We start from the raw sequence: 12,968 nt of genomic DNA, 5'->3' as shown, positions 1-12,968 counted from the left end.
GAGGGTCACATCAATTCTTGCAAGGGCCTGTTACCCAGTAAGTGCTCAATGATGTTTGTTCAAATAAGGAATTCCGTAACACAGGGATCCCCAATCCTGGTCCGAGGGCTCTTAGGAACCGGGCCGCACAGCAGGAGGTGAGTGGTGGGTGAGCAAGGGAAGCTTCACCTGTCACTCCCCATCGCTCGCATTCCTGCTGAACCATCCCCCTCCCCTCACCCCCCACCACGGTTCGTGGGAAAATTGTCTTCCACGAAACTGGTCCCCGGTGCCAAAAAGTTTGGGGACCACTGCCATAACACTTGTGTTAATGGCCGTGGGGGGAGGGTTAGCAGGGTGCAAGGCAGCCATGGGAGCAGACAAGAATAGAGGCAGGAACGCTTCACAGAGGAGGGGGCATCTGATGGCAGACAGGATTTGGGGGCAGTGTGGAGGGCGTGCTGGGTGGAGCAATGGTAGGTATGTAGGTAGTAAGATGACCAAGATGCTCCCGGAAGGAAGCGGGGAGGTGAAGCCACAGAGCTTCATGAGGGTCAGACCACACAAGACCTTGAAGCCAGGCCTAGAGCTTGGACATTTTCCTGAGGTTGATGGGGAGCCACGGAAGGGACATGGTCACATTTACGTACTAGGGAGACATCCAGGCTGCCAGCGGCTGGGAGGAGGGGGCCTTGAGGTCATCAAGATTGTTTCACTCACTCTGCTCTCCCTCTGTCCCTGCCAGGGCGACACCTCCGGTCACTTCCTGAAGGCCTTGCTGGCTCTCTGTGGAGGCAAGGATTAGGACCGCCGGCGTTGGCGGGCACCTCTGCTAAGAAGTGGTCATCCCCCCGCCACGACCCAGCCTGATGCTCCAGCTTCAGAGACTAAAGAAGGGACAGGGGTGGGGGGGAGGGGCCAGGGTGGGCTCTTGTCTTCAACTGGGGTTTAGGAAAAGCTCCCACTCCCACTAGCCAGTAAGGGCGCGGCACGGTCACTCCTACTCACGTCTGAGTGGCTGAAGAACCGTAGCCATTGATCCCGTCCACCTCCTCTCCCCATCTTCCTCCTCCTGCCTTCCCAGCTTCCGTCCGTTGTCACAGTCCCTGCCCTGGTTTGGGCTCTGTCGAAGCCAAAAACATTCTGAGGCTCTGAATGTGAAGCGAGTGATGTGTGTGCTTTGCATGGTGGGGTGTGGTGGCAGGTGCCAGTTCTGGGGGCGGTGGGCGAGGAAGAAATATCTTCGGGCCAACTGACAATCCTCCCACCGTTTCACCACCACCTCTGTCCCGGTTATTGTGCTAGACCACTGAACCAGGAGTCCAAATACCTGTGTTCAAATTTGTATCCGCCACACACTTGCCTTATGACCTTGCACCAGTCTCTTTCCCTCCCTGAGTCTCCTTGTTCTTGGCTACAAAATGAGAGAGTTCAACAAAAAGATCTTGGCTTTCTAACATTGACATTCTAGGATGTGCCTCCAAATCATTCCCTTTCTTCTCTCCCATTTCTCTCCCTCCCATTTCTTCTCTCTTTAAATAAAAAGAGACACACAGACACATAAATGCATTTCCAAGAGGGATCTGTGGTTTTGACCTAGAACCTGCAAGCCCAGATTGTTGCCATTAGAGCTGAGGTGTTAACCTGCCCAGGAGTGACTTTCTATCTTCCCATCCCTTCCTGGGAATCCCAAATGAGGGTCTGAGCTCAGGTCAGCCTGGGAAGGCTGGCGCAGCCGGGTCTGGGTCTCGGGTCCGCTCTCCTCCCTCTGCTACCAGGATGTTTCTCTGTGCACGCTTCATCCATGACATCCGAGCCCAGACTTCCTCTTTTGAGCTCTTCAGGGGCACCAGATGTGATCGTGATCTGGGGAGGCCTGTGGGAAGCTTCCAGTTTGTGAAGATCAGTGATCAATGGGAGGTCAGCTGCACTTTCTCCATCTCCCTTCCCCCAGCTCTGCTTCTGCTCTGGGACTCAGATCTAAAGTTATCTAGCGACCACGGATTTAAAGTTATCCAGTGACCATGGCATGTGGGTGCCTACTGGCTGGAGGGCTCTCCTCCCTGGCCCGGCGGACCTGCCCTCTCCTGCAGTTCAGCGTGTGTTTGTTGTAGCTGCTGAGGAGGGAGTGGCGTGGGGACATTGGGAAATGTGCTGCGTCTGGTCTTTTTTCTTTTCTTTTTTTCTTATTTATTTATGTCTTTGGCTGCTTTGTGCATAGCATGCGGGATCTTAGTTCCCCGACCAGGGATCAAACCCGTGTCCCCTGGCAGTGGAAGCACAGTCTTAACCACTAGACCGCCAGGGAGGTCCCGAGTCTGGTCTTGTGGGACCTTGGACCAGCCCCTGCCCTCACTGGGCCTCAGTGACTCCATTTGTACAGTGAGGGGTTGGACCTAACAGTCTCGAAGAGCCCTGTCTTCATCTCTGACGTAATGAGTCTGAAAGTCAGGCAGTTTACCTTGTGTCTTTCCCACTTCCTTCCCTCTACCACCCTGTGAGCCCAAACCCCCATGAGGGTCAGCTGCGAGCTTGTTTGACTCTTTGCCCAACTTAATTGAACTGTTACCGAAGATAAATTAACACAGTGGTTCAGAGCTGTGGAGTCAGACCTTTGCCACTAACTGGCTGTGACCATGTTATCTCTGTGACCCTCAGTTTCCTCGTTTGTAAGACAGGTCCCAGTCCTACCTGTGGCACAGCCTTTGTGGGGTAAATGAAATGATTTGTAGAAGTTTGGGGCCATCTGGCTCGGAGTCAGCTGCCAGCACTACCTGCCCTGAGCCAGGCCCCATTGTAGAAGCCGAGAGGTGGCTCCCAAGACGCTTCCTTGAGCTTTGTTTTCAAAAAGTCATCAGCCGCGCATCACAGAGGCATCAGAAGACAAATATCGAAGCGCCTTAAAAGTATGCACCGAGGGGGGGGGCTTCCCTGGTGGCGCAGTGGTTGAGAGTCCGCCTGCCGATGCAGGAGACACGGGTTCGTGCCCCGGTCCGGGAAGATCCCACACACACACAAAAAAGTATGCACCGAGGGGGGACTTTGCTGCTCCCATGGTTAAGACTCTGTGCTCCCAATGCAGGGGGCACGGGTTTTGATCCCTGGTCGGGAAACTGAGATTCCCCTCATGCCACACAGCGCAGCCAAAAAAAATAAATAAAACTTCCGAGGGAAAAATAGGCTGGGGATGGAAAGGAAAGAGTGATGGAATCTGAGGCCATGGGAAGACCTCATGAGGCTGAGGGGAATACACAAGTGGAAAACCCAGGAATTTCTAGAATTCCTGGAAAGCAGGAAGAAGGATAGCTCAAAGGGAGCACTGGCCGTGTACCGGACACCACACTAATCCCTCAACATGCAGTTTTCACTTGTTAACTTGAATTTTCAGTTAAGGTATGTTGCATTCTGGGATAGGTCAGCAGTAGGAGGGAGACCCTCAGCGTTTTGAGGGGAGGTAGATGAGATTAGAAATGGGAGTTCGCATCCACTTAGAGGACCTTGTAAGTCAGGATTTTATCTCATAACCCAGGGGGAGCCTTTGGAGGTTCTTGGCCGGGGAAAGTAAGCCTCTGAATTTAAGCAAAGACTATGAAGGGAGGGTGGCCAGTTGGGAGGCTACTACAACAGTTGCGCTAAGTCCCAGGTACCTGCAGAGCAAACCCCACTTTTTTCTTGGAGCTGTGGCAGAGGAGGGAGTAACCACTGTCCTGAATCCAAGGCACCTCATTCTTCCATTCATCCATCCACTCATGCACCTCATGCGTACTGAATGCCTCCTATGTGCCATGCCGTGTGCAGGATGCTAAAGATAGAACAACTTAGACCGTTGTGGTCCTCATCCTTAAAAGATTATGTTCAAGTGTCCCTCCCATCCAGCCGTCTCCAAAACTGTACTAAACAACACCGGAGGTTGTTTCTGTGGCCAGAGTTCAACGGAGAGAAGTGGTGGGGACTAAATTAAAACTAAAAGGAAAGGGAAAGCAGAAGCCCAGACCGCTGCTGTCTCAAAGTGGGAGCACAGGAGGATGGTCGTGATGCTCTAGTGTGGAAGGGACCCTCAGAAATTCTCACCTCCCTCTCAGCCAGACAGACAACTGTCACTTCACAGAGAGGAAGCAGCAGGCCTAGGGTCACGTAGCCTTTCAGCGGCAGAAAACTGGAACCGTGCAGTCCTGGCCCCGGTCTAGTGCTTCTGTCAACACCCTGCATGTCCTTCCACTTTCTTCAGTCTTCCCCTCCGAGAGGGCTTCAGCCCAGAGCCGGCTCCCCTCCTGCCCTGAGCCGTGCCTTTTCTCTCGGGGCAAACGCTTCTCGGCAGCCCTGGACGGGTATGCGCCCACCTTGGTCTTTGGGACCAGGAGGAAATGTCTGAAGGAAGTGGCTGGTTGGGAGGAGGTTGCCCTTTTAAGCTGAGCAGAGAGCGACTCTTTGGGAATCGCTGCCATCACATTTCCTGCTGTCGGAGAACATTGTGGGAACTGTTGGCTATTTACAGCACCCTGATAACTTGCTGTGCCCGGCTTTGCTGAGAGCCGCGAGTCACCATCAGCAGAGTGATCCCACCGGAGTGATTCCCCTCCTCAGTAATCCTCTGCTGCTTTGCAGGGGTGAGCACCTCATTCTACTAACGAGGAAACTCAGGGTCCAAGTGGTGACGCAAATTGCCTGAAGGCAGCACGTCATGGGTTGACTGAGCTGGAAATGGTCTTAGAGATCATCCAAACCAACCCTCTTATTTCCCAAGTTTGGAAATCGAGGCCCAGAGAGCAGACTGTGGCCGCGCTGTCAGCAAGGGCTAGTCCTGCAGCTAGCACCAGGGTCTCCTGATTCCGGCTCTGCTCTCTCGGGTGACACATCCCCCTCTTCCTCCTGATGGCAGAGCTGAGAACAGGAGGGACAAGTGTCAAGTTACGCAGTCCAAATTTCAGAACCCAGAGCGGTAAATCACCCCTCTAATGGGCCTCCCCGCCCCCCTCAGACCTCAGGTTTCCCAGGGCAGACTTCCCCACTTCAGAGCTGCAGTTAGGCAATTGGGAAATTCTAGTTCTGTCACTGAGCCTAGTTAGATCTATGGAGGGAGGGAGGCAGGCAGACCAGCCTGGATTTGAATGCCAGCCAACCACTGGGAAGTAGGTAAGTTGCTTGGCCTCACTATGCCTTGATGTCCTTATGTGTAAAATGGGAACATCCAAGGTTTCTATCTCACAGGGTTGTTGTGAAGATGAACTAAGGCAATGCATGTCTATCTCTGGGGACACTGTCCAGGACACAGCAAAGACTCAATAAATATCACCTCTTTGTTATTAATAAATAGACTGGATTCCATTTCAGAGCAGAGAAAGACAGAGAGGAGTCTCTTTCAAGAGCCTCTGATGATGGGCTTCCCTGGTGGCGCAGTGGTTGAGAGTCCGCCTGCCGATGCAGGGGACGCGGGTTCATGCCCCGCGGGTTCGTGCCCCGGACCCGGAAGATCCCACATGCCCGCGGAGCGGCTGGGCCCGTGAGCCATGGCCGCTGGTCCTGCACGTCCGGAGCCTTTGCTCCGCAACGGGAGAGGCCACAACAGTGAGAGGCCCGCGTACCGCAAAAAAAAAAAAAAGCCTCTGATGATTAACTGAGTCCCTACAACTGTTCTCCTTACCTTCAGAGAGCTAAGTCGGGAAAGATTATAAGAAAAATTCAACCAAACACGCAGTAGGAAGGGGTACCAAGTGCAGAGGCCACAGATTAACCACAGAGAGGCCTGAAAAATCTCCCTGGAAAGAGGGCATGTGAGAAGCACCTCAAAAGATGGTAGAGAAGCTCTCAATAGTAAAAGATATTGAAGGAGGGAGAGAGTCGCAGGCAGGGACAACTTGAGTAAAGGTACAGAGGTGGGAATTGGAGGCAGTGGGGTGTGCCCGTGGAGGTCCTGGGCCCCGCACCCAGCGTGAAGACAACGTTTGGGAAGGTCACGGAGAGTCTGGGCTGGACTGTGGCCCTTTCCCTCTGGGCCCTAGCCAGCCCCTGAATGTGCTGGGGATGGGAGTAGTATATTAGAGACATCCTTTAGAAAGCCATCTCTGGGGCCCTGCGTGGAGGAGGAGACCAGCCCAGCAGCTGGGAGACCATCGGACAGGCTTGCAGTTATTCCCCTGACGTGGAGGGATGAGGACCCGAGCCAGGGTAGGGGGAAGCAGAGATGGAGAAAAGAAAGACACAAGAGGGAACAGGAAACCAAGGAAACTGCCTGACCTGCCATGGGGAACAAGAGAGGGAGGCCGAGGTGAAGCCAGGGGTCATCACCTGGGAGCCCAGAGGCAGCAGGAAGTGCTTTAAAGGCAGGAAGAGGCCAAGGCCCCTGGTGCGGGCCATCCCATCGCCCTCCGCTCAGCTAGGTGAGGACTGAGGAGGCCCTCAACCAGAGCCATCTGGGAACTGGCCCTTCCCCCAGGCCCAGGTGTCTAGCAGTTAACAGATTCTGTGGGATGGTCCCACCCCTTCCTCTAGCCCCACCACCTGCCTTCAGTGCTGCCAGCTGTAGCCAGAACCCCCTAGTGGCTACCCCACAGAGATGGCCATGGGTGATAGCCATGGGTGGGGATGGGAGGGCCTGATAGGAGAGCAGGGAGGGCGGGGGATGACACAGAGATCCCAAGCCTGTGCTGGGCCAGGGATCTCCATTTCCACTTTCCCACGCATCGGGTATCCACTCAAAGCCCATAAGTACTACTTACCACACACACACACACACACACACACACACACACACACACACACACACACAATTCCAAATCACCACCAGACACAGCCACAGGGACACACACTGTATACCCAGAATCAGAAACACACATTCTTGACCATAGAGAGAAAAATGATTAGGCCTCCAAAACACGGTTGGTCACAAATAGAAAGACAGACACCGCTGCCCACAGATGCACTGCTGGCCACGCAGGAAGGGCCTCACACAAGCACCCAAACTGGCGTTTCACACGCACTCGCTAGGGCACGTGTGAGCTCATGCTTTTCCTGGCACGCAGCCTTGCTGTGCAGCACACAGCTCCAGGAACCTGTGACCTGCCTGTTCCGGTGTATATTCTTTGTTCTGTTCTTCGGTAGGAGGAGGAACAACCAGGCTGTCTGGCGGGCAGACTTTGGGCCTAACTACCCTGCCTTGAGCTCTGGGGAGGCAAGACCAGCTCCCTGGAGGAGCTGGGGGGTCAGCCTTGCAATGGAGAAGAATCCCCGGGAAAGGATTCCTGGAGGAAGTGAGCCTCAAGGTGAGTGAAATGTAAAGGTGCGGGAGGGAGAGAGAGATTTTCCTTCAAAAGCCTCCAGCCCGTTCTCCACTTCTCTTGGAGTGTTCTAGAAGAAGCTGGTGGTGAAAGGGTTAACAGCGCCAGCTGTCACCCCCAACCTCCTACCCTTGAACCTGGGAAAACTTGAGGGCTCGGATTTGCCCACAGGAAGTCAGGGTCACTACATTCCTGATGCCTTTTTGCTGTTTCCAGAATAAAACTCCCCAGGTGAGTGAGATGGAAACCTAAAACGAAACTGCCAGACTTCTCAGACTTGGGCCCCATTACTGTCACCTCAGTCAGCAGCTGCAACACCAGACCCATCCTCATCATGACCTCTCCCCTCAGGGTCAGAAGTGCTGTGCTTTCTCATGGGCAAATGTACCTTCCCCTTACTGGGTCTCAGGCTCCCAACCTTCCTACTTAGGAGGATGTTTCAGGAACAAAATGAGATTAAGCACACAAAGACCCTAGCACAGTGCCTGGTACCTGGGAAGTTCAGGCCCTATTACCTGCCTTCCCAATTCCCTACCCCTCCCAGGGTCCCCTCTCTCCCCTGCCTCTCTCCCATCTTGGGGTCCAGGTTAATTGGAGTGCAATATTTGCGTAGACATGAGACCTCACCCGGGGAAATTCCCCCTGGTGACCAGGCTTCCTTTCTGAGGTCAGGCCGCATCATCAGACACTGCTCCTTCCTCTCCAGCTCCCCCCAGTCTCCCGCTGGCTTTCATCCCTGTCATCTGGCCGGTGTAGATCCAGGCTCACAGATTTAGTCCCATCCTTTGATCCTGGGTGCTATCCAAGAGGGTGTGAGGGTAGAGGGTGGGCTGGGAATCTGGAACAAAAGCAGAAGTGATACGTACTTGAGGGACAAAGGGCAGCAGGCAGGAGGTGTTCTGGAAGCCTGGATTGTAAAGCTAACTCAACCTTGGGCACGTGCCTCCCCCTCCCTGGGCCTTAGGTCTCCTTCCGTCTGGCCAGGGGGTTGGTCTGGATAATCTCAAAGCTTTGTTCCAGAGCTGATATGCTAAGAAACCACTTCCTTCAGCAGTGCAGTCTTGCAACATTTGTCCTTGGATCTTCTTGCTTTGACTCTTGCTACATACCGCCTGCCCTGTTTCTGTTTCCTTGGAAACAACAATTTTGCAAAATGCATCCCTGAATTCCATTTTTCAGGTGTTGACAGAATTATATGTACCTCCTCTCTTCGTAGTGACTTGGTTTGAGTTTTAATTTTTCCTTTCACATCCACCATGTATGATGTCCTGTGACCCACAGAAGAGGGATAGAGCTCTCCAGATGCTAAGATCTGTTCTCCTCCTGGACTCTGACCCTGGTACTGAGAAGCTACCTTCCCTGGTACAAAAAAAGGAAACAGTGAGGTCCTGTGACCACCTGCATCAGAACCAACTGTTAGAAAAGACCTTTGAGGGCAGTGGTCACAACTTTGAATCACCTGGGGAGCTTTTTATTTATTTATTTTAAAATTTAATTTATTTTATTTTTATTTATTTTTGGCTGCATTGGGTCTTCGTTGCTGTGCGCGGGCTTTCTCTAGTTGCGGCGAGTGGGCGCTACTCTTCGTTGCAGCACACGGTCTTATTGCAGTGGCTTCTCTTGCTGCAGAGCACGGACTCCAGGCGCGCGGGCTTTAATAGTTATGGCACGTGGGCTCAGTAGTTGTGGTTCGCGGGCTCTAGAGCGCAGCCTTGGTAGCTGTGGTGCACGGGCATAGTTGCTCCACGGCATGTGGGATCTTCCTGAACCAGGGCTCAAACCTGTGTCCTCTGCATTGGCAAGCGGATTCTTAACCACTGCGCCACCAGGGAAGCCCTGGGGAGCTTTTTAAATACCAATCCCAGGCCACACCCCCCTGAGATTATGCTGTAATTACTCTAGGGTGGGGCCTCGGCATCTGTAGTTTTACAAGGCTCCCCAGGTGATTCTGATGTGCTGCCTGGATTGAGAAACACTGATCTAAGGCCCCCACCCAAGACCAAATGGATCAGATGATTCTGACAGACACTAAAGTTGACAAACCCCTCACCTATGATATTCTTTATGAAATCATCCTAATGGGCACACCTCTACGCACACAGCTATTCCCTGAGTTATAGATGGGCAAAGAGAATTGACCGCTTTTCACAAATGAGGAAGGTGAGACACAGAGAGGAAATTTCTACTGAGGTCACATAGTGAGTCAGCAACAGCAATGGGCCTAGCACCTAGTGGATGCTTGTGGACTCAAAGCATTTTTGCAAAAGTCACAGATTTGATGTTTGGGTGACCCAGAGAAGTGCTAGCATACTTGGTACTTCCCGCTAGTTCATGACAGTGAGTTCTTGGCTGTCTGTATCTGAGCAGGTAATTCTCACTTTGGAGTTGGAAGACCCAGCTTAGGGAGCTTGGGCTTCTCAAACTGCTAAGTACTAAGACTACCCCTGAAAGGTTATTTAAAGTGCTATCTCTAGGGCTCTATCCCCGAGAGTCTGATACCTCAGGTCTATGGTGGGATCCAGAAATCTGCCCAGAGTCCTGGTCTAGGTTCAAATAACACTGGGGGAGCTTTCAACAGAATTGATGAATCAGGAAGCCCACAGAGTCAAATCTATTCATTCGCTAAATAAATATTGATTGACTATTATGAGACGGGCTCAATGCTATTCCCACAACATCAGCAACGAGACCAGAGACGTCAGGGTAGGAGAGGAAATTAAGGGTAGGGTGGGCGGCGGGGTGTCCGGTTAATTAAGTAGCAAAGGAGTGGGCCTGTGAGAGCTTCCCCCTGTATATCCAAATCTCACCCATCTTTTGAAGTTCAGCAAAGCTCTCATCTCCCCCAGGTAAGCTCTGGAGACATTAATTACCTGAGTTTGAACTCCAGCTATGCCACCTAGTAGCTGTCGGCTTAAACCACTATAAGCCTCAGTTTCCTCCTTTGTAAAACCGCAGTACCAATCTCATGGGGTTCTGATGAGGAATGCATAAAAGAACGCATTGAAGAGCACTTAGTACCATGCCTGGTACATGTTAATCTTAAGTATCAGATATTACTGTTATTATTTCCTGACCATCTTGGCCTGCTCTGATTTCTCCTTCCTTTGAACTTTTAGTCTTCCTTACAGTGTCAGAAGGGAAGGTCGCTTCGTGATCATCTAGTCTGATTCCTTCATGTTATGGAAGGCGAAGCTGAGGACCAGAGAGGGGAAGGAACTTGCCCAGGGCCACACAGCAGAGCCAGGACTCAAACTCAAGTCTTCCGATACCCAGTCCAAGGGCCTCTTCTTCCTTGATGTCTAACCCTTGGCCTGAACAGGGAAGGCAATTTCAGGAAATCCATGGCTGGAAGAAGGAAGAAGGGGAAGAGAAGGTGGGAGAAGCTGATTGTTCTCAGCGTTTGAGCAGGGAAAGCCCAGAGCTAATCTTCCCACTGGGTACGCAAACCAAGTGTTCTAACTGGAGATTGCAGCTCATGTGGGTCCAGCTACTCGAGCCTCCTTAGCCCTTTAAGGTCCCTCCACCATTTAGGACTCCAGGAGCAGGACCCAGTCTAAGCTGAGTTTTGTAAATTCACAGAGGATCTATGATGATTGTGGCCTCTGGAGAGAAACTACTGTGTATAGGGGAAATATCACAATCCCGGAACATCAGGGCTGAATTACACATTATACTAATGAGGAATCTGAAACTCCATTTCCTCTAGGAAATTGAGGGACATTCCTCAATTTCACAGAAGGCTCTGGCTGACTCAGGGGGCTTCACAAAGGGAGCCAGGAGCAAGATCTCTCTCCCTGATGCTGAGTCCTGCCATCATCCCAAATGCCAGTTTCTGAGCTGTTGGGGACATGAGTAAGGGAGGCCTTGCAATTTGGTATCAGAGGACAGAGATGGGAGCATCTGACAACGTGGGTGTGAGAAGGTATATTTTTACTCCCCGCAGAGAAAAGAGTTTACATGCATGGAAGCGTATCACCCTTTGCGCCTGGTCTAGCTCAGGGACTGGTGTCATTGGTCCTGTAGGACTTTCTGCACGGTTTGGTATGGTAGCTGCTTGCCAGATGTGGCTATTGAAACATTTAAAAAGCAGCCTGTGCAACTGGGGGACTGAGTGTGGTGTGGGAAAGAGCACTGGACTAGGAGTCAGGAAGTCCCGCGATTAACTCACTTGGAAAGTCACTTCCCCTGTCTGTTCTTTACTTCCACATCTGTAAAGTGAGACTGTTGGGCCAGGAGGTGTCTCTAGCATTCCCCGGGCAATCCCAATCTGAAGGGCACAGAAGCAGTTGAGGATCAGAGTCAGTGGGCTCTCCCACTCCGTCACCCCCTGTCCCCCTACCTCCCAATGCCCTGTCCAGGACTGATGTGGCCTCTTGATATCTGACCCTGGGTATTTCTCCAGACCCACCTCTGTCACTTCCCCTTTGCTTGCTTCAAACTCCATGGTCCACTCAGAGTGAACAATTTTCAGTTCCCTGAATGTACTCTCTCTTCTCTTTGCATATTCTATTCCCTTTGCTGAGAACACCCTTCCTTATGCTCTTGCTTGGCTACTTTCGGGTCTCAGCCAAAGTGTCCCTTCCTTTAGGAAGACTTCCCAGATCCCAAATCCTGACCAGACGCTCCCTTGTCCTGGCTCCTATAGCTCCTTGTATTCCTCCTGTCAAAATATAACTCTGCCACCCTTGACTGTAGTTACCTATTGATTTGCCTGTAGCCCCCAGAGCAAAGCTATCCAATAGAACTTTCTGTAGTGATGGAAATATTCTATACATGTGCAGTCTAAGGTGGTAGCCACACATGGCTCTTTAGCACTTGCGATGTGGCTAGTGCTACTGGGGAACTGAATTATTAATTTTATTAATTTCAACAAATTTATATTTAAATAGCCATGTACTGCTAATGGCTACTGTACTGGACAGCGCAGCCCAGAGCCTGTGAGCTCTGAGTGGGCAGAAAGTGGGTGTGACTTGTCCATTCCTAGGTCTTCGGTGGTCTATAATGTTGTGCAAGAATGATGAAACTCCAGAACCGGGAATGATGGAGAAAGGCCGGCTCATCCAGATGGTCCCCATCCTTCTCCTCCTCGGCATTTTTTCAGCAGATAATGAACTGAGACCTTACGTTTGTAAAGCAGTCAATAGTTTACAAAGAATGTCTGTAAACCATCATTTTATTTTAATTACCATCGCAGGAGGCGGGCAAAGCAGGACTCATTATCCCCATTTTACAGCAGGAGATCACTGAGGCTCAGGATGGGGAAGTGAGCCTCAGGAGTTAGTGCAGAGCTGGGCTGCTCATTGGTGGGTAGGTCTCTAAGGCCCCACTCAACATCTCAATGAGATCCGGCACAGAGGGAAGGAGTGGGCTTTTTCCTACCCTGTGGAGAAGAAACTAAGTGGAAACAGATGGGAGAGGAACGGGGAGGGGGGATGGGCAAGAGGATGTGCGCTGGGCGGCTGGTGATTTTGGCCAGGACCCTGGGTGCTGGAATCCCCCCACCTTAGGCAAAGGAAGAGATCGAGGTCCTCGGGGAGAACTGACGCTGGGGCAGGGTGGGCCCGCCGGGTTGCCTCTGCCCCTGGGCCAGTTCCCAGTCCAGCCACAGAATCATCAGGCTTCCGGGCGGGCTCTTACCAAGACCCCCCTCCCTGCCCTGGAATTCACAGCAAGCGACAGCCCGTCTGGGAAGTGACAGGTGGGGAACTGACAAAG

General features: G+C 52.1%; 1 protein-coding gene across 2 annotated transcripts in view; it reads left to right on the top strand.

Annotated features, from left to right (window-relative positions):
* Nucleotides 1–1,669, top strand: part of ANXA6 (annexin A6) — a 52,717-nt gene extending 51,048 nt beyond the window's left edge. The window contains exon 25 of one of the 2 annotated variants that reach the window (XM_079918411.1): nucleotides 725–1,669. In XM_079918411.1, the coding sequence (XP_079774537.1) occupies nucleotides 725–784 (60 nt within the window). In that variant the 3' untranslated portion in view covers nucleotides 785–1,669. The remainder of the gene's footprint in view (nucleotides 1–724) is intronic. The other variant, XM_079918410.1, reaches the window with a different exon arrangement.
* Nucleotides 1,670–12,968: the final 11,299 nt, after the last annotated feature.

This window comes from Stenella coeruleoalba, assembly GCF_951394435.1.
Source record: "Stenella coeruleoalba genome assembly, chromosome: 3".
NCBI lineage: Eukaryota > Metazoa > Chordata > Mammalia > Artiodactyla > Delphinidae > Stenella > Stenella coeruleoalba.
This window is presented reverse-complemented; position numbering and strand designations above follow the sequence as displayed.